The sequence below is a fragment of the Poecilia formosa genome, unplaced genomic scaffold, assembly GCF_000485575.1.
Source record: "Poecilia formosa unplaced genomic scaffold, Poecilia_formosa-5.1.2 Scaffold15, whole genome shotgun sequence".
Taxonomy (NCBI): Eukaryota; Metazoa; Chordata; class Actinopteri; order Cyprinodontiformes; family Poeciliidae; genus Poecilia; species Poecilia formosa.
In genome coordinates, this window is record NW_006799954.1 from 185,977 (window position 1) to 213,226 (window position 27,250).

A 27,250-nucleotide genomic window follows, 5' to 3' on the forward strand; every position below is an offset into this window, starting at 1 on the left:
CTAAACTGCTGAGGCAGGGCTTCTACTGGCTGCTTTCAGCTCTGCCAAAGCCAAATGAAATTACACAACACATTTAACCCTTCAACCAGTGTGTAGGATTTCTATGAAAACCATGGAATCAGTGGAAAGTGTGCTGGCTGTGTTCCTAGAACGATTTAATTCCCTCTCACCTTGATAACTTCTTTTAAAACTCAGGACATGCAAACTGAAGTGTTTCTGCAGTTTAAACTTAGGCTGTCTATCACAGGTTTTATGAATTAAAGGTTGTGTTTACATGTGCTAAAATGATACTTCATTTGGGATTTCCCTCATGTTTTCCTTCTCCTGTGTCCCAAATTCAAGAGAGGGGCTCGCTCTGCTCTGCCACATAGTGGTCAAAATTGGTTACTGCTTCTTAGGGAATCATCAACACATCAATTAAGTGCAAAACGATTACAGGTTTTCTATTTGTTAAACATTATGCAATGTGCAATCAAAGACTATAAAAATCTGTGCTTTTACCCAGAATTACTTGTAAAATTAGTTCTCATGTTTGCCTTATTTTGAACTGGTTGGAAATCTTAAGAAATACATTTTTCAATATGGAAAAAAAAATCTGTTTTCAACAGTGTCTATCTGAAGGTTGTTCAGTACAATAAGTACTTTATTGTTCTGTTCTGAGGTTACTCCTCCCATGAGTGTTTGGATATTTTTATACTCCCACAGTCTGGATTCAAATCAAAGTGTGAGGAGGAGGAAAACTGGGGTGGGAAACATTGCAACGTGGGTTATCAGAATTTCCTGCCTGTAATGTGTTTCTTGTAAGCTATCTAATAGTATTATGGTATGCCCCATAAATTATAAAATTAACAAATTATGTATGTTTAATCTTGAGGAACATATTTCAAAACTATTGTTCACCATTAGTTCTGGACCATTTTAATCTGTCATCCCAGTAATGGACCAAAGCCTGATTAAACTCTGGACATGTTGCCAGTTTAACACAGGGTTATGAGGATTCTTACACCATTATTCGTTTTATGCTTGTGTTACATAGAGTTTTGTGGTCAGCTTAACTGTTACCTGCTGGCATCAGCAGGTAACAGATTTACCAGTGGAGGGAGGACACAGTGCCATTGGGCCCAGTGAGGTAACCCCACGAAGGTCAAGAGGAATGGATTCCCACCTGAGCCCGGCTCTGTAGAGCCATAGGCCATCTGCCAGGAACCAACCACTTGGTAATGAGGCCTAAATACCCCACACAACTATATCACACCAACTAGACGTATCTCACCTTGGCTCAAATTACCAAAGTAGAGGCCATTGTAAGGCACCCCACATAAAAGAACTCCCACAAAGTGGTTTCCTTGAGATGGAAGGAGTGAACCTGGGCCTAAAGAGCTTCCCACCAACAGCCTATATGACCCAGGAAACCCCTGGACTAGCAGACTCCAGCAGGTGCACCCAGATTCTTGTTTTCAACAGTGTCTATCTGAACATGCCTTGAGTTGGCTGCCCAACTCAAGGCAGTCCACAGCTCCACCTAAACCCTACCCAAATCCCCACCCATTTAATTCACCTTCTCAACATCCAAAGAAAAAAGCTTTAAGAATGCAGTCTTCCCCCATTTTAAAGCATTGTTAAAATAAAAAGAACCTGTTGTGAAATCTTTCAGAAATCTTGTTTTATTTGTAATCCTCAAAAGAAAAAAAAACAACAACAATCACATGTTTGGAAATATCTGTGTTAAATGTGTTTTTGTTGTCTGAAAAAGTCCATGTCATGCTACATTCACAGCAACACAAAAGCACTCCTAGAAACATCCGTCTTATAAAACAGAGTACCGTATAACTTTAAAACAACAAGTCGTATCACTTCCATGTGACCATGTTCGTTTTGACACTCTTGCTGCATAGACAAACTATGTTGTATACCATTTGAAGATCATTGACTTTGAAGAGTTATTTCATGCATTGCAAGGCTTTCACAACATGAAAGGTAAAACAGACCAGCCATTGTTTATAATGCAAAATAAATGCATATTCTTCCATAAAGGACCAAGCACTTTATGATGGGGCAGTTTGTAATTTGTTTATGTAAGGTATGTTCACCATACCAGGAAATGAGATACAGATGTCACTGTTAACACGGGGGGATATGTTAGCTTCTGACATTCAAAGTCAACTGGAATGGTAACAATAAATATAGAATACAAATACAAAATAAAACAGTTAATCTGTGAAAAAAGACATCAGCAGCAGTATAAGAGCATGTCACAGTGACCTATACAATCAAAAAGAAAATTTGTTTCAGATGACAAGTTACTTAAACTTTATATGGCATCATTTATACACTGCATGTTTCAGGTGTTATAATTTCAGGAAAAACTTCTTTACTTTTATGTCAGTCTATTTTCTCACCAGTCAGACACCTCCATGAAATCTTCTAATTCACTTATGGCAATAATGTCACGAGGCTGATACTCCAAGTTAGCTGAGTATTCGTTTTCACAAACTGAACTTCTGCCAAGCGGGCTGTTTGTGTCGCACTCTGGAAAAGGGTTGCATGAGTCCCGTGTGCTGTTCACCAAATTGTATGTCTTGGTGATGTCATTGACTGTGTCCATGTATGGTGTTTTCTCTGGACTGTAGCGATGGCCCTCGGAGTTCTGATCAATTTCAGGAACGGGAGTTCTGCAGCTGTGGTTTTCTCTTGAGGCCTGCTGGCTTTGGTGTAGAGCTGCTGGGACTGATGAGCTGCTTTCATGCATAGAGTTGACAACAGCTGCCTGGTAGTTTTGGGGAGAACTGTGGTAGCCTTGATAAAATCTAAAAGGTTTACTAGCAACCGTGGTGACAGAGGAGAGGGACTGTGGCTGCTGCTTGACTTGCAGTTGTTGTTGAACTTGAGGCTGTTGGTATTTTTGTTGAAGCTGAGGCTGAGAAATATTCTGACCAGTCTGGCGCACGTTCAGCTGAACATATTTTCCTGTCTCAGGATCAAAGAAAGTTTTCGTTTTTACTTGAACAGGCACGTCTACGACAAAGAACTGACCAGATCCCAGATCCTGCAGAACCTTCCGCTGAGTCAATGGATAGTTGGTTGACTCTACATGGTATTGTGTCACAGGAGTGGCTGGGTGATTGACATGATGGAGAGTGGGAGAAGAGGATACATGAGCAACTGTTTGAAGAGCTGCGGCTTTGGAAGCAGGGCTAGAAGCATGATGAGGCACAGCAGAACCAGCATGAGGCGAAGGACTGGGGATAGAAATGGGGCCGGTGGCATGAGGAGAAGCATGAAAAGAGCGATGAGAGGATTTGCGATCTTTATGAAAGGAAGGCAAGCTGGATCCAGTAGCCGGAGCAAGAGCAAAGGCAACAGGTGGAGAAAAATGGGGGGAAGCCACAGCATGGTGATTGGAGGAGCATACCTCATTGGAGGAGGATGATGAAGAAGGAATACTGGAGACCTCTTTCCCAACTCCCACAGGGTTTCCTTCTGCAGCCTTGGAAAGTTCTTTCTTCATCCTTCGAGAGGTTAACCTTTGAGCTCTCCGTAAGGCTTTTTCACTTTTTGGTGGAACAGCTGGAGGTTTGCCCAGAGACCGCGACACATCACTGCTGAAACTGCATGCCGATTCAGGTCTGTCAAAATCAAACGGGCCATGCATTTCGGTCAGATCTGAGGCACTCGTCGCAAAGCTCTCCACATCCTCTGACATGCTGCTGATGACAGAGCGAGATTCATCATCATCCGTTGCCATGCTCCTCCTAGAATAGGGTCTCAGTTGAGGGGTAGTGCTTGAGTAATCTTGTAATGAAGACGGCGAGAAGAGAGCTGCAGACTCGCTGAAAGCAACAAAACGACTTAATGGGGTCCCTGCATTTCGTCTGATTATCTCCTGGTCATCCTCTGCTTTGTCTGATGCCCCGTCGAATGTTGAACCCATTAAGAAGTCCTCTCCAAAGTTCTTATGGAAGCGTGGCTTGACGGACTTTGTGAGAGAGGAACCTCTGATGGTGTTGTCCTTTACTCTGAACATCAAGGGCTTGGCTCCTGGCGCAGGAGAGGAGGTGTTGGAGCGGGGCAGAGTTGGAGCTGGAGATGCAGCGGCATGAGGTCTGTAATGTCTCTGGTACAACAAGTCATTGGGTGATTCAAGTTCCCCTTGTTTCTTATTTTGTTGTTGTAAAGGTGAAGCGGAGGACAACTGTTTTTCTCTGGATCTTGTCTCTCTGTTGGTTGAGGTGATTGCAAAATACTGGAGAGCATCCGTCTTCTGCGCTGTTTCTTTGTCCATCTCTTGACGGTCTCTTGCTTTTACTTTGAGAGATGATACCTGCTCTTCATCTTCCATCTTGTTAGCTTGACTATCGTTATCTGTTTTAGTTGGTTTCGATTCTTTAGCTTTCTCCTGTTTGAAATGTTTTTCTGTTCTCTGTTCTCCCATGATTTCTTCCTTCTCAGCAGCTATGTTCTCGTTTTTCAACATTTTCCTTGATGCAGTTTTCTTCTCTTCCACAAGACTTTCATTCATTGGCACTTCATTCCGTTGTTGGATTCTGTTAAGTTCTTGTGTCTGTTTGACACTTTCCTTCTCTGAAATGAAAACATTTATTCCTTCTCTTGCTTTTCCTTTTGTTTCTTTTTCAGTATTGCTAACTATCTGCTCTTTTACTTGTTTAACTTGCCTTTGCTCCTCAATCAGAGACGCTATCCTTTGCTGCTTTTCTTGTGCAAGCCTTTTCCGGTGCTCTTCCACGTCACTTTGTTGTTGCTCCTTCTGTGCAACTCTCCTCTGTTGCTCCTCATGTTTTGCTTTTCTTTCCTGCTCATCTAACTCTCCTCTCTTTTGTTCTTCTGCTGAAAGGATCATTTGCTTGTCCTCTTGAGAAAGTCTCCTTTGTTGCTCCTCTACCTCTCTTCTTTGTTTGTCCTGTTGGGCAGTTTGTCTTTGTTTTTCATGTCCTTTTTCTCTCTGTTCTAATTGTGAATCTCTTCTTTGATTCAATTCTGTTGCTTTCCTTTGTTGGTCATTTGGACTTTGAAGTGGTCTCCTTTGTTGCTGTTCTGTTTCTCTTTTTTGTTCTTGTACGGTTCTCCCCTCCTGCCCTTCTTGTGCCACGTTTCTCATTTGTGGGCCTTCTCTGAGCCTTCTTGTTTGCTCCAATTGTCCAGCTCTCCTCAGCTGCTCTTCAACAGCTAAACTCTGTTGTTCATGTAAAACTTTTGTCTGTTGCTCCTCTTTTGCAATCCTCCTTTGCTGTGCTTCTGCTTCTCTTCTTTGTTGTTCTTTGTGTGCATCTTGTCTTCTTGGCTCTTCTTCAGCAGTCCTCCTATGAAGATCAATTTGTGCAGCTCTCTTTTGGTGCTCTTCTGCTGCCCTTTTGTGTTGTTTTTCATGAGAAGCTATCCTCTGCTGCTCTTCTTCTGCAGTCCTCATTTGTTGCTCAAATTGTGAAGCCCTCAATTGTTGCCTCTCTGCTGCTCTTCTCTGTTGTTCTTCATGAACAGCTTTCCTCTGTTGCTCCTCTGCAGTCCTTCTTTGTTGCTCCAGTTGTGCAGCCATTCTTTGCTGCTCCTTTGCCTCTCTTCTCTGTTGTTCTTCATGAGGAGCCATCTTTCTTTGTTCCTCCTCTGTGATCCTCCTTTGCTTTTCCTCTGCTGCTTTCCTTTGTTGTTCTTCATATGCAGCTTTCCGTCTTTGCTCCTCTTCCTCAATTCTCCTTTGCTGCTCTTCCACTATTCTTCTTTGTAGTTCTTCATGTAGAGCCTTCCTCTGTTGCTCTTCTTCTTCAATCCTTCTTTTCTGCTCCAGTTGTGCAGCCTTTCTTTGCTGTTCCTCTGCTGCTTTTCTCTGTTGTTCTTCATATGCTGCTTTCCTTCTTTGCTCCTCTTCCTCAATTCTCCTTTGCTGCTCTTCCGCTATTCTTCTTTGTTGTTCTTCATGTAGAGCCTTCCTCTGGTGCTCTTCTTCTTCAATCCTTCTTTTCTGCTCCAGTTGTGCAGCCTTTCTTTGCTGTTCCTCTGCTGCTTTTCTCTGTTGTTCTTCATATGTAGCTTTCCTTTTTTGCTCTGCTTCCTCAGTCCTCCTCTGCTGCTCCTCTGCTACTTTTCTCTGTTGTTTTTCATGTAGAGCCTTCATCTGTTGCTCTTTTTCTGCAATCCTTTGTTGAGCTTGTTTTGCAGTCCTCCTGTACTGCTCCTCCACTGCTCCTCTCCGTTGTATCTCATGAGGAACTTTCATCTGTTGCTCTTCTTCTGCTGTCCTCCATTGATGCTCCTCTGCTGCTTGAGCCACTAATTCTGCCTTATGTGTGGGGGACTTCTTTGTATCGATCTGATTTGGATTTTTGTCTATATAGAGAGTCATTTGAGCATTCAGAGGTGTTTTTTCTTGTCTTTCTTTGTCTCCAAGTTTGAACATCCCAGTTCTTTGGTGTTCCCTCTCCATGATAGGAAATACTAGCGACTTGGACTCTTTGTTGACTGTGGCTGTTATCTCTGTCTTATTTGGTAAGCTTTGGGTTTTAACAGAGCGGTCTGGTGGGTCATCAGTAAACACAGGGCGTCTGCTATGACGGGTCTGTATTAGCGGGAAGAACCCTTCCTTTTTGTTGGGAGGGAATTGCTGAAGTGGCTGCTCTTCTTTATCCCCTGAAACTATCACCTTTAATCTGGCATAGTCTGCAATAGCTGATATTTCCGGTATTGCAGACACTCGTTCTCTTGGATTTGGCTTAGCTTCAGAATGTGCGCTTGTTAAATTTTGATTACCCGAATTCTGTCTTTCCGCTGCACAGGACTCCAACTGGTTCACCTCATTATATGTTCTGGTGGGATTAGATTGGCTTGCATCCGCATTTTTTATTTTATTCCAACTCTCCATGGAACCACCAGGCTCTTTTGAAGTAACTGTATTATCGCCAGTTTCCAAATTTTTATCTGTCAAGTTCTCACCTTCGATAATTTTTGAACTTGACTGATCTGTCTTTCGTTCACTTGGATCCACAGTGAACACAAAGACATCACTTTGTTGTTTCTTGTGTAGTTCAGTGCCAATAAATGTCTCGTTTGGTAGTAACTTTAGGACGCCCTTTCCCTTTGAATCATTTCCAGCTGTGATATCGTTAGGAGACGTGTTGCTTGTCTCTGCTGGTCCTTGCACTTGAAAATAATCTGCTTCCACCAGTTGTACACTAGATTCTGACTTTTTGTCTCCAGCTGTAATGGATTCCCTGGTTGTATTTGCATTGCTCTGTTTCTCACTTGCCTTCAAGGAGTCAGACAGTTTCTTGACACTGGATAATACATACTGTACAGCTAATTTTTCTTCCAGACTGTCTTTCATCTTCTGCTCGCTGTTTTCTTGAGTCGAGTTTTCAAAATGATGTCCATGATTTGAATTCTGCGGTTTTCCTTCACTGCCGGATGGGACAACCTGACTCTGCACAGAGGCAGACCCAGCATTCGGAGGAACAGCTTTCATGTCACATTTTTCCAACATGTCCACGTTGTCTGTTTTACTTTCAGTTGGCACAACTCTGATGGCAATGTTTTCAATATGCACACCAGTATCTTCTTGGTCGTGTTCATTACTGAATGTTTCAGTGGATTGCTGGTTTTGAGACACAATCCCAGTGTTATCCGTGCATGAATCATTGAAGGGGCTTGGTGGAGTATAGGAGCAGGTGTTGTCTTCTGGTACAGGTGAGCGCTGCCCATCATTGTTACTGCTTTCGGAAATATTTCTAACTGTTGTCGTGTCATCTTTCATTGGCAGATCGTTTTTGGCTTTATTGGCTTTATCTTGAGATATTTCATTGACGAGAGGCTTTTCATGTTGACTTCCGTCTTCTCCTGCCTCTGGGTGGCCAGAGGTTTCTGACACATTTTCCTTTGGCATGTTAACACTTACATCATTTGTGTCTTCTAGAGTTGTGTCCATTTGGTGGAGAACCGGTTGAGTTTTGGCCAAGTCTTTAGAAGGCACAGACCCGGCTTCTGGTTGTCTCTTCTTCTGTAGTTCTGCATTAGTGGCATAATCGTTGAGATGGAGATCTGCATTTTCAGCTGATATTTCTCTGTTAATTTCTTTCCAGTTTAAAGTTTCTTTCACATTATCTGAAAAGTTATTCTTACCAAGAGAATCTTCATTTTCTTTCATAACACAGGGACTCTCTTTGGAGTCCCTTGCCTTCACTAATATTTCTGCTTCTTCTTGGCTGGAATTCTCTGTACCTGAATCTGATGACTTTCCTGAATTGGTCTGTTTTTCACTGTTGTTATTCTGCGGGCCACTATTGACTGCTGGATTTCTTTCTACTACAGTTACCATAATCCCCATAATCAGCACACTGTCATCTCTTACAGAGGTTTCATTTTGAGTCACGCAGTCTTCTGATTCTGAGTCTTTATGAGCTTCTTCTTTAGCGGCCTCTGCTGTCACAGGTTTGGACATACCCGTGGCGTGTGCCAGGTCTTTCATTTTGATAAGAGTTTCATCATTTTCCACTTGTTGCGTTTCCCCGCTCAGTCTTCCAGATGTTTCTGTGTGATTTGCTTCCTTTTGTTCGTTTTGCACACAGATGTCAGTTGTGCTCACAGAGGTGCCTGTGGGGAGGATTGTTTTTGTGGATTTTTCTGAATGATCGGCTGCTGCTTCACCACCCACTGTGTCAGAACTCAGAGATGAAGCAGACTTGCCTGGTTCTTTTTGCACTCCTGAAGGCTCCAGCTGATGCTTTGCTGTGATTTTATTGGACACTGTGGTTTCGTGCTTCTTAGGCACTTCCTGTGATGAGGGCGTCTGTCGAATATTAACACTCTGACCACTTGCTAACAACATGGCTGAGCTTTTGCCTATAAAGCCTTCTGGTAAAGCAAATCCCTTTTCTTTTATTGCGGAAATCTCTTTTTCAGCATGTGCTTTTATTTTGGAAGTCAGTATTTCCTGCTTAGTTTGAGCTTTCTCCCTTTGAGACAAAGCTCTAAGTGGAGCAACAGCCATGTCTTTGCCTGCGTTAATCCGCTGATCAGTTGACTTTCTTTCATGTTTAGCTGAAACACAGTCTTTCTGCAGGGAAACTGTGCCTTTAATAATATCAATTTTTTCTGATTTCTGACCACTGTTGTCCTTCAGTTTCTCAGATAAATTTTCTCTGTTTGCTTTGTTGCATGAATTTGTTAGAAGAGAATGACAGCTACCTAATTGTGGTTTATTTAATGGCTCATTGCAATCACTCTCCTGTACTCTCTCATTACTGTGTTTAAAGTTCCTACCTCTCTCCTTATTCTCTGTCTCTGGTGTCAAAAACGAGTCACCAACACAAGGTCTGTCAATTGATAACACATTATTTCCTATTTCAACTTGGTTTTCTTTGGCTTGTTCGTTATGTTCTGCAGCTGACACTTTGGTGCTGTTTGCAGATGTTGGATGTGTAAAACCATATTTTTCCCTAAGCCTTTCATAATCATCAGTCACTGCATGAGTTTGTGTTTCCAGTGGGTGGTTCTGGTTTTTGTTGCAGGCGTTTTCGCCAGTATTAGAATTGTCATTCTTTAAAAGACCTTCTTTGGTGAAAAGAATGTTTCTCACTTTTTCCGTTTGCTCTCCTCTTATTTTCTCCTTTATTTTAACTAACTCTGCTTTCGCTTTCGCTAATTCTGTCTTAACTTGTTTGACTCTGTCCGGTTCCTGTCTGGCCTGCTGTGTTGCTGCAAGCTTGGCTGTGAGTTTAGCTGACCTCTCCAGCAGGTTTTCTGTTTTCGATTGCTCAGATTCCTTTTGCTCCAGGTTTTCTTCCAGCTTTGTCTTTTCTCCTCGCGTGTCTTCGGCGCTACGTGTACCTAATGTGGCCTTCTCTAAATTAATTTGACATGCATGACTTGAATCTTTCTCATCCCTACCTTCCCTGACATCCTCCACTTTCATGTGGTCTGTTTTGACCTCCAACACCTCCATTCCCATTCTCTTCGCTTCTATTGTTTTAGTTTGCAGCTCTTTTATCTGCTCTCTTTGTTCGCCTCTGATCTGTTCTTCTTTAACCTTTTCCATATTGATTTTCTCTGCATCCATCTGCTCTCCCTCTGCTTTTTCTGTGCTCTCCTGTTTTTCCCCAGCTTGCACGCCATTGGCCTGTTCATGTTTAACTTGGTCTATTCTGACCTGCTCAGGCGCCTCGGTCTTTGCCAGTTCGGTTTTTATGTGTTCCTCTTTTAGCTTCTCCTTCTCAGCTTGTTCTGTTTTGAGCTTCTTAGGGACTTTTTCTGTGACATTTGTTGGCTCGTCTGTTAGCTTCAAAACCCTTTCTTTTTCACCCTTCATCTGTTTCTCTTCTTCCTGCTGAAAGTATGTGTCTCTTGACTTTTCTTTTTGCTCATTTTTCCTCCCTTCCACTTTAATTATATGATCATCTTTGACTTGTCTTATATTGTGCAGCTCTTGCATTTTGACAGTTTCAAATGCAGGTTGCCTTGACAAAATAAACTTTGCTATTTCTGTTTTTGGTGGCTCAGCATGAGCTTTCTGTTGGGTTTTGGCCATTTCTGCTTGGGGATATTGTGGTTTCCCGTGGGCTGCCATCACCTGTTCACATTTGGTGTCTACAGTCTGCATGTTCTTTACCTGATTTGTCATTGCGATGGTTGATGCATTTTCTTCAATAAATTTTGGATTTGGCTGATTTTTCTTTTCAAACTGAGGGTTAGTTTGTATGTTTTCATTTGGAGCAGATATATTTAATTTAGTCTGACCTGTTGTTATCATGTCCATTGTTTTGTCTGATGTAAGATTTTGTTGGCCTCTACCATACTGATCGGTAAATCTGTTATAATTCTGTTCTAAATTAGCATCCTTTACTTGTTCTTTTTCTCCACCATGCAAATTTTCTTGCTTTAAGCATTCCACCAAAGACATTGTCTCATGTTTCACTGGGGGAACATTTGTTTTGAGATGGATATTTTCTGTATCTTGGACGTTTGCTTGTCTCCAGTCATCCTGGGAGGAGGACACATTTTTGTAATTGTGTTTGTTTTCTTCGAGCTGCTCATATCTGTCCACCTTTACAAACACTCCCCTTTGCGTTGCATTTGCTTTGCCTGTTGGATGTTCTCTGTGTTGATTGTTGTCAACACTCAGTCTTGTTGTGTCTTCAGCTGAGTAAGACTGCTTGACTTCTTCTGCAGATCCATAAATATCTTGCCTGTAGGGAGTAAATGACGCAAAATATTTATTAGGATTCTGCCCATTTCCGAGCAGATGATTGTTGGAGTAATTTGAAGTTACAAAGCCACTGAATCCAGAGCCATGGCTTTGCATCTGAGCAACCTGGTAATCATTTGCAGTGTTTTCTGAATAGTGACCTGTGTTTACTCTAGTGGGATGAGACGTCTGGGCAGTAAGTGATAGTCCGGGGGTGTGATACTGGTTTATAGCAGCGTTTGTGCTTCTCGGTGCTTCTGGCTGGAGACACTGAACATCTGAACTAGTAAATGCAGTTTCGTGTGGCTCCTGGCCGTGGGGCTGTTGGTTCCTCTCCGCTGTATCTAAGCCTTTGAACTTGGTTGGACTGTAGGTGCTTTTTACTCTTTTTCTGTTGTCTTTCAGGTTGAAGAGCAGGCTTGTGGCTCGAGATCTGTAGCTGGACATCCTGACATCGGGAGTTGCTCCTCGGCTTTCGGCTCTCACTGGAGGATGCTCTACTGGTTGAGGGGAGACTTCATGCTGGTGTAAGCGGGATGTGTCTACATCCTGATGTTGTTGGACAGAAGGTGTGAGCTGGTTGCCAATTCTAAAGGAATTTGCTTTGTTGCTGCCGACAGTGTTCGTCTCTGCTGTCAACGTGTTATTTCCTGAGTTAAACCAACTTTCATTCCTACTGAATGTTTCTTGTTGATTAGATGTGTCATACTCTGACATCATTTTAACCTTTTGCTGCAGAGCTTTGACAGAGCCGATGGTGTCTCTGACACGTCGAGACATCTCAGTAGAGGGTGACGCAGTAGACGGGCGGTGGGGCGGAAGTTTGTTAGTTCCCAGGCTCTGTGTCCACTTCCTGTGAGGATGATGAACCGCCAGCTCTGACTCGCAGCGTTTCTCCACAGCTGACGCTCTCTGGATCTGAGAGGAAGTTGAGATGGAGCGTGGAGCCGTCAGAGGAACCTGATATTCCAGGTGATTCCTAGATTGTCTGATGTCTCTGTGACGGCCGTGTGCTTGATTTTCAAGAGAAAGTTCATTGTACATTGGCGTCTGATACCATTTCGGAAACTCCGAGTAATGCATAAAGCCTGAGACTTCCGCTTGCCGAAACGGAAACCTGTTGTAATCTCTCCATAACTGGAAAGGACTGAACTCACTGTGGATGAAGAAGTTTGAGTTGCAGTTGGCCTGTGCAGACATGATGTGTTTGGTTTGTGATGACCTCATATAGCTGTGAGACATCTGGGCCACTGCTTCTGCTTCAGAGGAATAGAAGTTTGGGTCTCGACATGAAAACGGCCCGGCAGGATGGAAGTGATGGTTGAAATTTTGCTGGTATGAGAATTCAGAAAGTTCTCTCTGAATACTCATGAGAGCTGATTTGTCCCAACTCGTCCCATCGTCCCGCTCCCTGATGTTATCTTCCGCTCCTGCTCCGTCTCTGTGTCCGTCAGAGTTAAACGCCCTGATGAGAGACGAGACTCTCGAGTGGCTTCTGCGTTGCTGTGAACTCAACTCAGTGGCTCCGTTGCTGTGGAAGGACAGCTCCTCTTCCCTCAGAGACTTGCCCAACTGTGAGGTTTCCACTAAGGAGTGCTGGAATGTGGCAGAAACCATCCCCTGTGTCCTGTCCCCATAAGCCTCCCACTGAGCTTCTCTCTGGATCTCTGCTCCGTACATCCCTGCCGTGATCCAGTCCTGTCCATATTGCTGCACACTAAAGTTGAAATTCTCCTGTGCAGCTCTCTTTCGGTCCTCCCTTTCTCTCTCCTCTCTGTATCTGCAGAAAGCCAGCTGTCTGTCTGAGTAGGTGCTAGGCGAAGATAAACTGAGGTCAGAGTCATTATAAACAGCCTCATCTCCAATACAAAGGCTTCTGAACGCTCTGTCCGTCAGATTGCTGACCTCCCGATCAGTCTCATCCAGGAAGGAGCCCCCACTCGACGTGTCGCTGAAGCCTCCATCACTGTGCTTCCTGTGCCCACTGCTCTTGCGGCTCGAGCGACGCTTCTCAACTGAGGTCATGACGCAGACTTACAAGAAAAAATATTGCTTTTTAGTTGTTCAGTCATTCATGCAAATATGGACCTTAAAGATTCAATCCGTTTTTGCTGGTATAGCTGCTGCACCCGAAGTTTGGGGCCTCTGTTCAGGATTTTCTCCTGAGGCATTGTTTGTTCAGTTTGGCTCTGCACAAATGATGCTTCAATCTGCTGCTTTCCTGGAAGAAAAAAAAGAGAAGAGAATCAGCTCAGACGCGATAATGTAACCACTAACTCCAAAAAAACAGAGCTTTGATTCGTAAGAAAGGTGCGTTTTAAACGAGATGCAAACCTTGAATTTTTGTGCCTTTCAAATGTATTCAGGCTTATTGAAATTTGTCACTTTTTGTCACATAATGAAAATTTAGGGGTAACACTTTATTTGAAGGGGTGTGCATAAGACTGACATAACACTGTCATAAACATGAACGAGTCTTTATGAATGTTTATGACAGTTGTCATGAAGTGTCATTTGGTAAATAATGACACTTTTAATGCAAAGTTGCTCTAAAAGTTGCATTGAAAGTCCATTAAAAGTGTCAGTGTTGCATTAAATTGTCATTATTTCCAAAATCATGCAAAGTTGGCACTTTTAATGGACTTTTAATGCAACTTTTGAAGCAACTTTGCATTAAAAGTGTCATTATTTACCGAATGACACTTCATGACAACAGTCAGACATTCATAAGGACTTGTTCATGTTCATGTCAGGTGTTATGTCAGTCTTATACACACCCCTTCAAATAAAGTGTTACCAATTTAGGTTATTTAGAATTTATTTGACAGAAATAAAGAACATAATGGTGAATTGCAAGGAAAATTATTCAGTTTTCTCTCTTTTTTTTACTAATGGAAATCTAAAGTGCATTTGTATTTGTTTACTATAAATTGTTATGCATCTACATCAAAATCACTACATTGCCTCCCAAAGTCGCCTAATTATCAAAATGGAGTACCTATCTGTGTAAAACATTCTATAAAACATCAAAATGCTGGTGTGACACAAAGCTAACCCTGCACATCACCCTGAACACGCTACTCCTAATGTTAAACATAATGGTGGCAGCATCATGCAGGAGGAAGGTGGAAGCTGGTAAAAGATGGGTAGAGATAAATGTAGGAAAATCCTGAAGAACACGAGTCAGAGGCTTCAAAATAAGCAGAGGTTTTCCTATCCGACAGCCAGAGTCACAACTAATTCATTCTCCGTCATTGCAACGTTTTGTTTATAAGTGGTTTTCTTTCCCGTTTGAACTAAGCAGCAATGTACTGTATGTGGTTCTGAAAACAGCTCTGTAAATCCTTTCACTCAGTCACTATGACCTTCACGGACATGTTGTGAAGAAAACCAGCCTGTTGCTAGGCTCAGACAAGATGGACTCACGTGAGTTATTTTGGGTGATCAAGATGCATCAGTGCAGGTTTGACAGGGCACACACACACACACACACACGCCTACACACGCAAACACACACATACAAGTCGATATTACACCTAAAGACAGATATGGATGCAGATTTGGCAATAACTTGAAGCTTGTATATAATCAAATGTTTAATTTACTTTTGACAACAAGAATTTGGAAGAAATTATAAAGACATATATGGTTTGGGAACAGTGACGTATGACCTACCTAAACCTAATCTTGGAAAAGTCATTCTGTTTATTACAGAGAGAGCAGATGGAAAGTAGATTTTCCTGCACCAGAAGTACTTTAAAGAATAGGCATTAGAGGAAAGATTAGAGAACAACTTCAGATAAATTTAGTACAAAACTAACATTGTTTTATGTGACATTTAATGATGCCATTGAAATGTTTAATACAAAATGAATCAGGTTATTGAGTGCTATAAAGTCATTTCTTTAATGATTAAATTATTATCTAGATTTACAAATGTTAACTATACACTACATGGCCAAAGATTATTGAGTTTAGATTTATAGCTGTGAAGCTGACTGTTATATCCACATTACTTCACTGAACCTGCAGTTTCCACTCATCTATATTTACGATGGCTATATATAATAATAACAGTAACATATCACTGGTATTATATTTGCCTCTCTTGAAATCTCACTTTAAAGACATCATGCTTGAATTTTATACAAAAAGTTAATATATTTTGAGGTAACTTAGTATTATCATGTGCAATCATGCGCCTAAATAAGTGACTGCCAAGCAGACGTCACTTTGCCCAGAATATCCGGCGTGAATCATTAATATTCTCTGATCTGGAGGCCTTTCATTTCATGCACATCTTCGCACATGCTCAGTCAGCACTAAACCTTCGACCATTTAAATTAATACTTTTGTTTTGACTTGAACTTTTTTACTGCTAACTTTAAATTAAGAAAACAGTCCAAAAAAAATAAGACTGCCTTCCAACAACAGCACATCAATATTAGCAACCAAATCCACACACTTCATGAAACATGAAATAAAATCATGCAGAGCTATGACAAGTTTCCTTACTGCGTGTTTTTTATGCAGCAATAATCTCCCCTCTAGCTGTCAAGATGATTTCTTTTCATTCTTGCATGTGGCAGGTTTATTTTTGTCCAGTGACGAGCTTGCAGCTCTAAAACCTGACACCAAAGAGGAGTAAATTTCAGCTTTGGTCCGATGGCGAACTGTAACAGCTTCATAGCTTCTGAGAACAGGATGGACTAAATGCTTTTAAAAGGCAGGGAGGTTAAAATAAACATCAGTCAGATGAGGTTAGGATTAAATAATTTTATAGTTTTTTTGTTTGTTTGTTTTAATTTGCATTTACTTAAATTTCTATAACTCAGATTTTACTCAATTCAACATTTCTCTAATGTGCTTTTTAGATTTTCTATATGAAACAATACACAGCAAACCCATAATCTTACCTTCCGGGTTTATAATCCATAATTTGGGAATTGTTTATTATGTCCCTTTCTGCTTGTTTTGTCCCTCTCCCCAAAAGGAGGCCCTGTCGATCTAATCCTGAACTGTCACCTCACACATCCACTCTCTGGGAGATCCAGGCTCTTTCTATTGAGAATAATCCAAATCCAGTTTGAGGTCCACTGTGAGATCTCTGAGGATCTGACCAGCAGCAGGCAGTGGAAGTCAGGACAAGAGACCAGACAAAAATAGAGGAGCTGTCCCAGAGAGAGTGTCCACCATGAGGCCATAGAATGACGGCTTGAGCTTAGCATGTGGCTCTGTGAGATCCTTTGGTGTCGAGTTTCAGACGGATGAAACAAACAGCCTCTAAACTATTTATAAATCTGGACAGCTATGTCGGCCATTAGCAGCGACGGCTAACTGTGCGTAAACTGGGGAAGCCAGTGAGACGGTTGAATAGGCGGACACACAGGGCGAGGGGATAAAAACTACATTTTCTGAAGATGTGTTGATGGGTGAAGGGTAGGTGAGGGTTGCCCCAGGAGGGTTGTAATTCAGAGACATAAATAGCTCAAAGAATGTGATCCTCTTCACCAAACAGAGCAGACAGGAAGTGGATGGGTTACAAACATCTGGCCGTTAGTCACCACTCACAACAACATCACAGGAAAGGTGAGATTTTGTTTGACAAAATTATTCACACCTCGCACAACTTTTCACATTGCCAACAACAAATCTCAACACAGAATTTGGCAGATAAACACAAAGTAGCGCATGATTGTGAGATGGATGGAAAATCCTGGATGATCTAGAAATTTCTTTTACAAGCAAGTAAAACTGAAAAGTGTAGCACTTTTCAGTTTTATAAATTGGTCCTGTACAAATAAACTGAACTGAACTGAATTGAATTAATTGCATCCTCCTTTTGGCCACTTAATAAAGCATATTAAGCAAATAATTTAGCTGTCCATAATAAACTTTTAGTTATAGCTCTGTAATGTGTTTCTTGCTCTTTATGTTGCTTTTTGTTCACTAATGTTCCCTAACATTCCTCTGTTCTTAAGACATCTGGTTGCATTGGACTTTGTTTGGGTTAATCAAACTAAATGTGAATAAATGAAATACACACCACAGTCTTTGGGTTTTATTTGTAAAAAAAAAAATAATAATCAATCCACTTTAGTTGGTCTATGTATCATCTAAAATCTCAATAACTGAGCAGCACTGAAGCTTTTGGTTGCACTCAGACCAAATGTGAAGGTTTCTGAATAACTTTGCAGTTTGTGGATATATTTTAACCAGTTGGCTTTTCGTGCTTTAAAGAAACACTTCCAATAATTTAGTTTTCACACGAACTCCCCGCCAACTGCAATTAAAGATTTATTGTCTGATCTCCCTGACTACAACCTTCCTCACCCCAATAAAAAAAAACAAAAAAACATAGGGCACAGAAAGGGGAGGAACTGTACCTCCCTTTTTCACTCCCATCTTCCTCCTCTCCAACCGCCCGCTGCTATAATAGGAGATCGCTGCAGCGGATTGCTCTCTGGGATTGTTGGCGGCGGCTGCAGAGCTTCCCGAGTGGGATGATGGACACACACACATGGGCATTAATGGAGACACACTTGTTCACGTATGCATGCACAAGCACACATACAAGCTCAGAGTGCAAGAGGAAAGGCTGAGACAGTAGAATAATCTCTCTTCTCCTCAGATACGTCCATTTCTAACTAATTAAGAAATTACGTAAAATTAATGATTATTTGTTTTACCTTTTCTTTTTTTTCTATAAAGCACTTAATATTATGATATGCAAATTTTACAAATGTTAAAAAGCAAATAAAAAAATCTATGAAATAACCTGCTAACTGTTTAAATATTCAGGTTTCCTGGAGAAGCCCGAGATTCGCTATGAAGTACGGACAGGATTCCTGCTCACTGAGTCCCTCTAGTGGATGAAATAAGTCACACATCTAAAGAGATTTCACACTGCAGAAAATACTTTTTTGAAAAAGCATGTCAGGTTATTGCACCTTGCAGTTCTGCATCCTCCTTTCTAAATAGTTTTAGTGAGAAGCCACTGAGCCCTGCGAGCATTGATCACAAACGCTGATGATGCTCCTCTCTGGGCTGAGTCAGGAGAAAGGGAGAGCTGTGGTTATGTGGCAGACAGTAGACAGGCACATTACTCGCTGCATTAAGATGTGCTTTGTTTGTATAATCTCCATTCAGACATGAACTCCACTGATTCTAATTGATTGTGTTATTGATCAGCTCTGTTGCAGGAATTAAAAGCAGAGATGATGTGTTAGTGGGCCATTTTTAGGCCTTCAGAGGAACAGGCCTGACTGCGAGTACGGAGTTATGTCTAACTTTAAATTCTGTGCAAAGATTTGCTGGGTCTCCTTGAGTGTGTGGCGTCTGTTTGTAGATGCAGATGGTTGCGTGAGCACATTTTACTGCTTCTTTGCAGGACAAAAAAAAAAAAGAAATATTTCATTACCGCAACAAAAGAAGCCCATTAACTGCAATGTAAGAACAGAGTTCAGCTGCTGTCCCCCAGCATTCACAGTGTTTGTCTGCTTTTCTGGACGCTCTCCAGCTAATTTGATATAACAATGCTCGACAAAACATCCCCAGGACTTTTTTTTTTTTTTTTTTAGGTGACGGAGAATTATCAATGATGCCACATGCACAAGCTGAATGTCAACAACCAACTTGACTTGTTTATGAAATATTAAAGCGGTGAATTATGGGCACCATGCAGAACTTAATGATGATCGGAGTCATTATGACTCCAGCTTCCTTTGTTTTGGCAAATGATTAAATTCCACAGCTACTGTAGTCAATTTTGGGGGAGATTGAATGCGTTTTTTGGTGGCTTTTGTATGAGGTCTGCTATCCAATCTGCCACATTGTGAAGTGAAGCTGATTTATTGTGTTATCGTTAGCTGCCATGTCACTCGGCTTAGCACGGTGGCTCTCCCACTGACTTAAAACAAAACCATTATGTGAGAACAAGATGTTTTCAGTGAATCCAGTAAAGTACCTGTGACAGAAACCAAACATGCACTGATAGGCATCTCGTGTTTAAAACTTTAGTTTTGTTTTCAAACTAATCAAGCATTATTTCTGGGTTATTTGATGCTTCGGTAAAATGAAAATCTTATCGAATCGTAAAGACCGGCACATGAATGCATCACTTTATTGTTATAGCTGTAAGATATTTACAACATGCACACACAATGGAGTTATAATAATAATAATAATAATAATAATAATAATGAAGTGAGAATTGTGCGTGCTCTGTGTACAATCTGGTAGAACTTCTGACATTATCTTCCTCTACCATGTCACGGGTGGGGGTGTCTCCTCATCAATTATTGAACCGGTACTTCATGGTAATACATAATTTCCCATCAATTATTCACGATAATGTGTGTGTAGTTTACTTAATTGTGTTATCGACTATCAAAAGTAATTTCCTGGAAATCCTCAAGGACGCAAATTGAATCAGGCAAACTACTGGCCGTTGTGCTCTGCAGTTAAGTATAATCAGTCCGATCAGCTTGACCCCGTTATTCAAGAGACGGGGAAAAAGAGAAGGTGACAAACGTGTGGACAGAAATTTTAAATTAAACATAATTAATAGAATAAACTTTTTTTTTTTTTTAATGGATGCAATTTATTTTTAAAAAATGTTTAGTAGCAGGAACAGAGAGCGTTCCTAAAAGTAAATAAATGATAGGCGTCCTCTCCCGGCTTTAAGAGTGGCTCATAAATAATGTATCAGAACAGATGGCTGGAGCGAGAGGCAACAGGAGAGGAACATGAGTGACTACATCTTTAATTGTTTTAAAGAACATGTCACAACAGGACTGGTGTGTTCCCTGTCTGCTGCCACTACAGATGTGATAACAGAGAGCAAGGGATAACTGAATACACACACTGACAATGTCAATTACTTTTTCTTTTTTTCTTTTTTTTTTACAAGGAGTACAGCTGATTATTACTAAAGTGCACTTTCACTTTAAATTAATTAAAAAATCAATAGAAATCATTGTTTTGTGTCACTGCTGACTTAAAAAAAATCCTCAGTCCTACCATCATTTTATCTTTATAAAATGATACACTCTTCATGCACTGACATTCAAAATGTTAGCAACGGTCCCCACAGGATTATTTAAATTCACATTATCAAATAGGCCTCTGCTTCACACATAATGCATCTATGTTATAGATAATATAGCCCAAGAGTGCATGTAGATGGCTAAAGGTTAAAAAAAAAACAAAGTTTTGTCTTTTCAAGCGTAATAACAACTGAGTTATTCAGCGTTTCTCAGCAGGATACTTTACAATCAAATAAATACATTTGTTTGCATCCATACAAAACATCTGTCCCAGGATTTTTCTGGAGTCAGCCAGTAGTTGTGCTTTGTTGCTCAGTTCGGAGCAGAAAAGAAAAAGAAGAAAGGAGGCACAAAAAAAAAAAAAATCACAGATTATCAGCAACATCCACGTTTGTGTCCAGCTCCTCACTTCTTCTCCAGAGGTTCCTTGGAGCAGTGAGGATGTTTGTCAGGACTGCCTCCCAGAATCGGGACTTTAGTAGCCGTGCCTGGGCTGGAGCTGTCTCCCCCTCTCAGGCCGCCGCCGGGCACCTCGATGGCGGGTCCCGCAGAGGGCCGGACCACCCCGGCCGAGCCCACACTGGAGAGGACCCCCACGCTGGCTCCTGGTGTGGCTGCGGCTCCGAGCAGGTTGGCGGACTGCAGCACGGCCTCTGAATGCTCGCGGGCCTTCATGCGCAGGGCGGCGACGCTGGCTGTGCGGTTTCCCTGACAGCCGTAGGGAGGCAGGAAGGACAAGCCCATGGGGTCAGAGACGCAGCAGGAGCACAAACCATTCCCTGGAAAATAATAATAATAAGAATAAAGTTAAATTCATAACAAGTCCCTAAAAGCAATAACAGGATCATCAGACGGGTAATGAGAATCATGTTCACCTTTGAGCGTAGCGACATGCGAGAGGGCCTGGGCGTAGGTGGCAGAGTTGAGGAGCGTGCCTGGAATACATGATGGGAAGAATGGACCACCTGGACCCACCGTCCTGTTGATGCTGGAGACAAGAGACAAACTGCACCTTAACGATTCATTGAAGATTACATGCTTATTATAATAATGTACAACAACATCAACATCAAGGTATAATTTATTGTCCATAATAGGGAAAATGTTATTAACAGTGCTTCATGTAATCGCAAAAACTAGTTCTATCACATATACACATAAACAAATTCACAGTAAAATTTAAAAAGAGGAATACAGTGAGGGTCCATCAGAGATACCTATTCTGATGGATTTCCAGTACAAATCTCCAGCCGTTTTTCACGACATTTCTGTGTCTGCCTTCCTTTACCTCTGCTGTAATTCCAGAGGTTCTTTCTGTTTCCTGCCATGGTCCACCGGAGACTGAGAGTTGATGCTGCGAGATGGAGGGGTGCCATCGCTCAGCGGCTCCTTCCCAGCTTCAGGTTCTGAGCCCCCTCGCTCTGTTTTCCTCCACTTTGCTCTGCGGTTCTGAAACCAAACCTGGAAACCAGTAAATGTTAATGCATTAGAGACATTTTGAGGCTTCTATCCATATTGACTGAGCTTAAATATCTAGCTTGTAAAGATTTTCTGCTGCAAACTATCTTAGCATGTCACAGGTGAAATATATATATTTTTTAATGTAGTGCAATAGATCATTATCCAAGACATACATGAAAAAAATAACATATAGATTACTTTAAATTTGATTAGCAATAATGTAATGTATGATAAAATATTGTTCATTCTCCATCAAAATCACTAAAAGAAATGTTGCTTGACTTTATCCAGATAAGCAAGAAGGAAACTCTAAAAATATGCACTTTAGTTCAGTTTGTAAAATCATCAATTTCTCGATTTGGATTCATTTAAAGTCAAATTCAGTTCAAAAAGGATGGAGATATTAGGGACTTCCAATTTTATATGTGTCTTTCAGACACTGAGAGACATTGCTGTCTTCAGCAGGTGTGACGTCGACTGTGAGGAACAAAAAAAATAATGATTTTTTTTTTGGATTCTGGATGAAAATTCTTAATATTCATTTTAAAATAATAACTAAATAATTTGGATCCAAATCTAACCAAATAAGGACAAAACCAGATCTATCTGACAAATACTGGCAGGTAAAGAAAGAAGCCTGAAAAATTAAAAACAAGAGAAATTTACATTATAAAGACTGAATCATTTAAAAAAAAAAGAAGCATTTTGAATTTGAAATATCACACCAAATTCTCTTTTTTGCATCATAACTGATGGCAAAAAAATAAAAAATTGCATGTCCTAAAAAGCTCATGGCAGAAATCCATTGAAAATAAGTAAACAGACAAACAAAAAAAAACATATTTGACCAATAAAAATGCCTGTATACATAAAAAATAACAATTGATGTTTTCAGGAAAATATTTGATGTTAAAATAAGTTATGTATATCTGTATTAAAGAGTCATTTAAATAATAATAATCAATTTTTGACATATGTTTCATCTACTCCATAAGAAAAGCAAGATTGTGTAATTTATAAAATCTCTCTTTCTTAGAGGGTTTATGTGGCCATTTTGGAGTCAGTACTACATTTTTTTTAAAGAACCAGTTTTGTTAAATAGAAGTTTTTATAAATGTGTGCATCAAAAATTATACATCTGGCATCATAGAGTTTAAAAAAGCTTATAGCACAGCATTGTTAGGCAACACACAAAGAGAAGGGAACAACATTAGACTGCCTGTCTCTTCAAATATATGATCACAACTTTCTAGTCTTTTTTTAGTTGGTCTTTTAGTAAAAGTATTTTCACATCCAAAGTTACTACACATATAGTTGGAAACCTTCTACATGACCAGGTTTGGACACGTGTATACAACAAATCCTTACTTTTCCTAACTTTTCTAGTTAATTTTAAAATACAAGTAGCTTTACAATTAAAATTCTTCATCAAGTGTTTATTAATGGCAGTTTTAGAAGAAATTTGATCACGAGGCATATGCCTCAGTAAACGGGGTTGGACGTACATGCGATTATGACTGTGTGCCCTCATGCTGCGTTATGTCTAGGGACGGCCCTGTCCCTGTCGAGTATAATATTAGGTTTTGTAATCAGAAAAGCTGAATCAGATGAGCTCAGTTGGTATGAAGCAGGTATTTGAACCCACAAAGTGTTCTAATTCCCCACCTCCCTCTAATTTATCCCCAAAAACTTCACGGTCCACACAGCAAAGAACACATATAGCCAAGTTCTTGGGATCTTAATCGACTGAAGGTCAGTGCCTATAACAACATTTAATTGAGTAATTTTTCATTATCATATTTTAATGACTTCCCACTGACAGTTGTGCTGCCCGAGAGAGAGGCAGCTATGATGAAGTCGTTTATTTCCCTATTTAGTGATTGTTTGACAACATCAGATTCGATTAGGACTTGGTTCTAGCAGGCATTAATCATGATGTGTGAATGGAGGTTAGAGTCTGCGTGCATGCGCTCTGCATCCTCCCCATTGTGGCGGAGGGTATAAATGATGTCAACAGCCAAACAAAACGCATGCATTCATTCTGTAGAGAAAGGGACAACATTTTCGTGGCAGGACAACAATGCATCCAATGGACTTATCTCACCCCTGCACCTTCCAGCTAGAAGTCGCGCCCCCCCACACGCACCCATCTCTGAATGGGCTATAATTGCTCCATTAATCTCAATTTGCTGCGTGCTCTTAATGCGGGGGAGGGCCCATTGACACTTTACAAAAAGGAGAGGGGGGCAACAACACTACAAGAGAAAGGAAATTTATTTTCTAATAATAATGTAAGTTTAATATCCCCTGCATAGTGCGGTGGATTCATGTTCAGATTTAATAATAGGAATGCGGTAATCGGATTAGGAGGGGGAATAATTTGTTTACAATCCCTAATTTACAGCGCTGGATTCCATTATCAAGCCCCGCCATTGGGTTTAAGCGATAGTAAAGATGACCCTGGGGAACAAAAAGCCAAACTATTATATTTCCTACAATTAGATCTGCTGCGCACAACAAAACCCAAAAGCAAATCTGGAATGCAGGGAAATTACATACAGGACGCCTAACTTAATTACATCTGGCCAAGTTTATAACGGCGCACATGTGCAGGGCAGGAGCCGAATATCAATTGTTACATTTTAAGTCGTGAGTGTGGGACAGAGTCAGAGAGAGAGAGAGAGAGTGTGTGGGGAATCTGACTTTTTGTCCGCTCTTTTAAAAAAAGGGAAAAAAAGAAAGAAAGAAAAGAGAAAAGAAACAAACACACCGTGTGTGCGTCACCGGATCTGCACGGATGATGACGATTCCTGCCTCAGCAGACGCGGACAAATTAGTGCCGAACATTATCGCTGCTTAATTATGAATGACCGATTAATCAAGCTAATCTAATATTCACCATTACGTTGATGTTATTAAAGTGTATCGTTGGGATGACAGAGTGGCTTCATTTATCCTCCCCTCACTAGCCTGGTCAAACTGTGCCCGGTGACAGGACACGGCAGCCTACATGCGGCTCACCTGCACCCTGGCCTCGGTCAGGTTGATTTTCATCGCCAGCTCCTCCCGGGTGAACACGTCCGGGTAGTGAGTCTGTGCAAAGACAGCCTCCAAAGCCTCCAACTGCAGGGACACAAAAAGAGGTTGCACACAACTGTCAGTTCAATTTTGTACAACTAATTGAATGTCCATTATGTTTCTCTCTCTCTCTCTCTCTTTCTTTCCTTCTTTCCTTCCTTCTTTCTTTGAGAAGGAAAAACTCAAACTTTTAAACCTTCTACTTTATCGATCAATCTAAAACTAAATATACAATACCAAAGAGACAAAAAAACCGTGTTTGTTTTTATCTGATTGGCTTTGAACCGGAGAAAGACCCTCAACTTTATTAATGTCAAGGGTAAAACTCCAGTTTTAAAACTTTGCCAACTTGTCATCGATTTTTGCGTCGCAGTGATTTTTTCTCCGCTCGTATTTGCCTAATAGCCGTCCACTCTATCGTGGTTTTGTCCTCATATTTGGCTGCTGAAAAAAAAAGAAACACAGTTATTACCTGTTGTAAGGTGAATGTTGTTCTGTTTCTGCGTTGCTTCCTCCGCAAAAATCCATCGTCGAAATCAGTCGGGGCGTGGTTTCCAAAACCGCCGGAATTAACTGAAATCATAAAAATAAAAAAAAATAAAAAATAACAGAAACAGGTAATTGACATTTATCTTATTTTATCAAATGTTAGAAACTCGTTTTATAATTCAGCTTTGTGTATGTCTTATTTAATTTTTTAAAGCATATGGGAAATTTGAACTAGCCTATTTGTTTTTAATTAAATAAAAAAAGAAGCCCCCCCCCCAAAAAAAAAAAAAAAAAAATTGGCCAACCGATCATATTTTGTTTCCATTTGTTTCATGAAACATTGATGCGGAGAGTCTAAAGGGAACCATGACGGACTAAGAGCCATGACACCCAACATCTGTGCCCGGGACAAAGCGGGCCCCACTGCCCCGGGGCCAAACCACCAGCGCTTCTCACCCAGCCAACAAACTGCCACAAGCAGAGAAGGAAAATCCCGCTTTAACCCTTTATATCCACCCTTGGATTTATGACAAACACAAAGCACCCTGTTCTTTTATTTTAAATATTATTGTTATTTTTAAATAAAGCAAACGATTTGAATTAGTTAATGAAGGGAAAGAAAATCGTACTACTGGAAACAGCAGCAACAGTAATAACGCTTTTGCAAGATTTATTTAGATGATAGATAATGAATAATAAATAAATAAATAAATAAAATAAGGCGGCCTGCTAGACTGGGCGCACAGGCGCTAAACAAAACTTCATTAGTGGAAATATTTTAGAGCAGCTCACACTTTGAATGAAAACGACAAGGGAAGAGGGGGGAAAAAACACACTCACGCGTGTTGGAGCGACAACACTCTCCGTCAAGTTGAGGCGGGCAGTGAAAGTAGAACATCCTTGATGGCGAACCTCGGAACCTGGAACACAGAGAAAAAGTTTCAGCCTCTTCCCACCCCCGACGTCCTCAGTGCTACCACTCTGATCTTGCGGCAGATTAAAACAAAACGAAGGAGACGGATTCAGAGCTGAAACCTGAACGCATCCTACCTGCAAGTGGGGATGCTGATGAGAGTGAGTTTGCGCTCTGGAGAGAGAGGCGGCTGATGCTGCGCTCCCACTGACTCTCTGCTTGGGAGTGTCCAGATCCCTCCTGCTCTCTCCTCTCTTTCTCCAACACACACACACACACACACACACACGCAAACACACACACGCACTCACGCACACAAACTCTCGCTCTCTCTATCTCTCTCTCTCTCTGGGAGTGTCCAGATGTCTCTATAACTGTATAACTGTCTACAGAGTGTTAAGGCTTTCAGCTAGTGTCGCAGAATCTCACGCCTAATTGGTCCTAATCGGATTATCACGGCTTTGTCTCTCTCACCCTGAACCCCTGTTGTGTGTGTGTGTGTGTGCGCGTGTGTGTGTGTGTGTGCGTGTGTGTGTTTATGTTGTGTGTGGAAAGACAGAAATAAAGGAAGAGGAAGCGGGGAGACATGCCCAAGGTGCCTAAAAAAATTCATCACAAGTGATTGTTATTTCAGAGTCAGGCATATTCCCTAACCATAAACATCCACACATACCCGCTGCACTTTTTATTTGGTTCTTTCATATATTAAAAAAAGGAGGATGACTGCTTTTGGGTTTTAGATTGACTGTCGGGCGGGTTAATTGCTCGTCAGGGTGTGTTAGGGGGTCCACTTTACAAGGGCTTGCGCATGTAGAGCACTCGCAAGGCCAAATTTTTGATTTTGTTCACAGCAAGGGGTCCCGCGATTTATTTCGCTTCCTCAGATAAATGATCTGCTGCGGGACCCTTTCAATTAGTTTTAAAGCGCTTCTGGGACGGCAGAGCGCAGACGCCATGCGTCTCTGAGGTGGAGACAAAATGAGGCTTCGAGAAGCAGCTGAAATTTAGAAGAGGAGTGCGGGATTGGACTAAACCACATAAAGTGCAGAAAATCCCTTCTAATGGCGCGTAATTGGT

The 27,250-nt window shown here is 41.2% G+C and overlaps 2 protein-coding genes across 7 annotated transcripts; both read right to left on the reverse strand.

Annotated features, from left to right (window-relative positions):
* Positions 1-1,673: 1,673 nt before the first annotated feature.
* On the reverse strand, positions 1,674-16,528 carry cunh10orf71 (chromosome unknown C10orf71 homolog). Of its 6 annotated transcripts, none has more exons than XM_016668421.1 (4): positions 16,102-16,528; positions 15,701-15,813; positions 5,655-13,406; positions 1,674-5,264 (listed from the first exon to the last, which is right to left on the reverse strand). In XM_016668421.1, exons 3-4 carry the CDS (start codon positions 13,208-13,210, stop codon positions 2,396-2,398), a joined length of 10,425 nt encoding a protein of 3,474 aa, XP_016523907.1. In that variant the 5' UTR covers positions 13,211-13,406; positions 15,701-15,813; positions 16,102-16,528; the 3' UTR covers positions 1,674-2,395. The 6 variants fall into 6 exon arrangements, with proteins under 6 accessions (XP_016523907.1, XP_016523906.1, XP_016523904.1 ...); XM_016668420.1 differs by having other exon boundaries at positions 1,674-5,719; positions 6,008-13,406; positions 16,102-16,526; XM_016668418.1 differs by having other exon boundaries at positions 1,674-5,726; positions 5,757-13,406; positions 16,102-16,525.
* A 3,553-nt stretch (positions 16,529-20,081) lies between these two features.
* On the reverse strand, positions 20,082-26,431 carry drgx (dorsal root ganglia homeobox). The gene is made up of 7 exons (XM_007546074.2): positions 26,311-26,431; positions 26,101-26,180; positions 25,244-25,344; positions 24,715-24,816; positions 21,521-21,693; positions 21,108-21,220; positions 20,082-21,011 (listed from the first exon to the last, which is right to left on the reverse strand). The coding sequence occupies exons 2-7, from the start codon at positions 26,156-26,158 to the stop codon at positions 20,638-20,640; spliced, it is 921 nt and encodes a 306-aa protein (XP_007546136.1). The 5' UTR covers positions 26,159-26,180; positions 26,311-26,431; the 3' UTR covers positions 20,082-20,637.
* Positions 26,432-27,250: the final 819 nt, after the last annotated feature.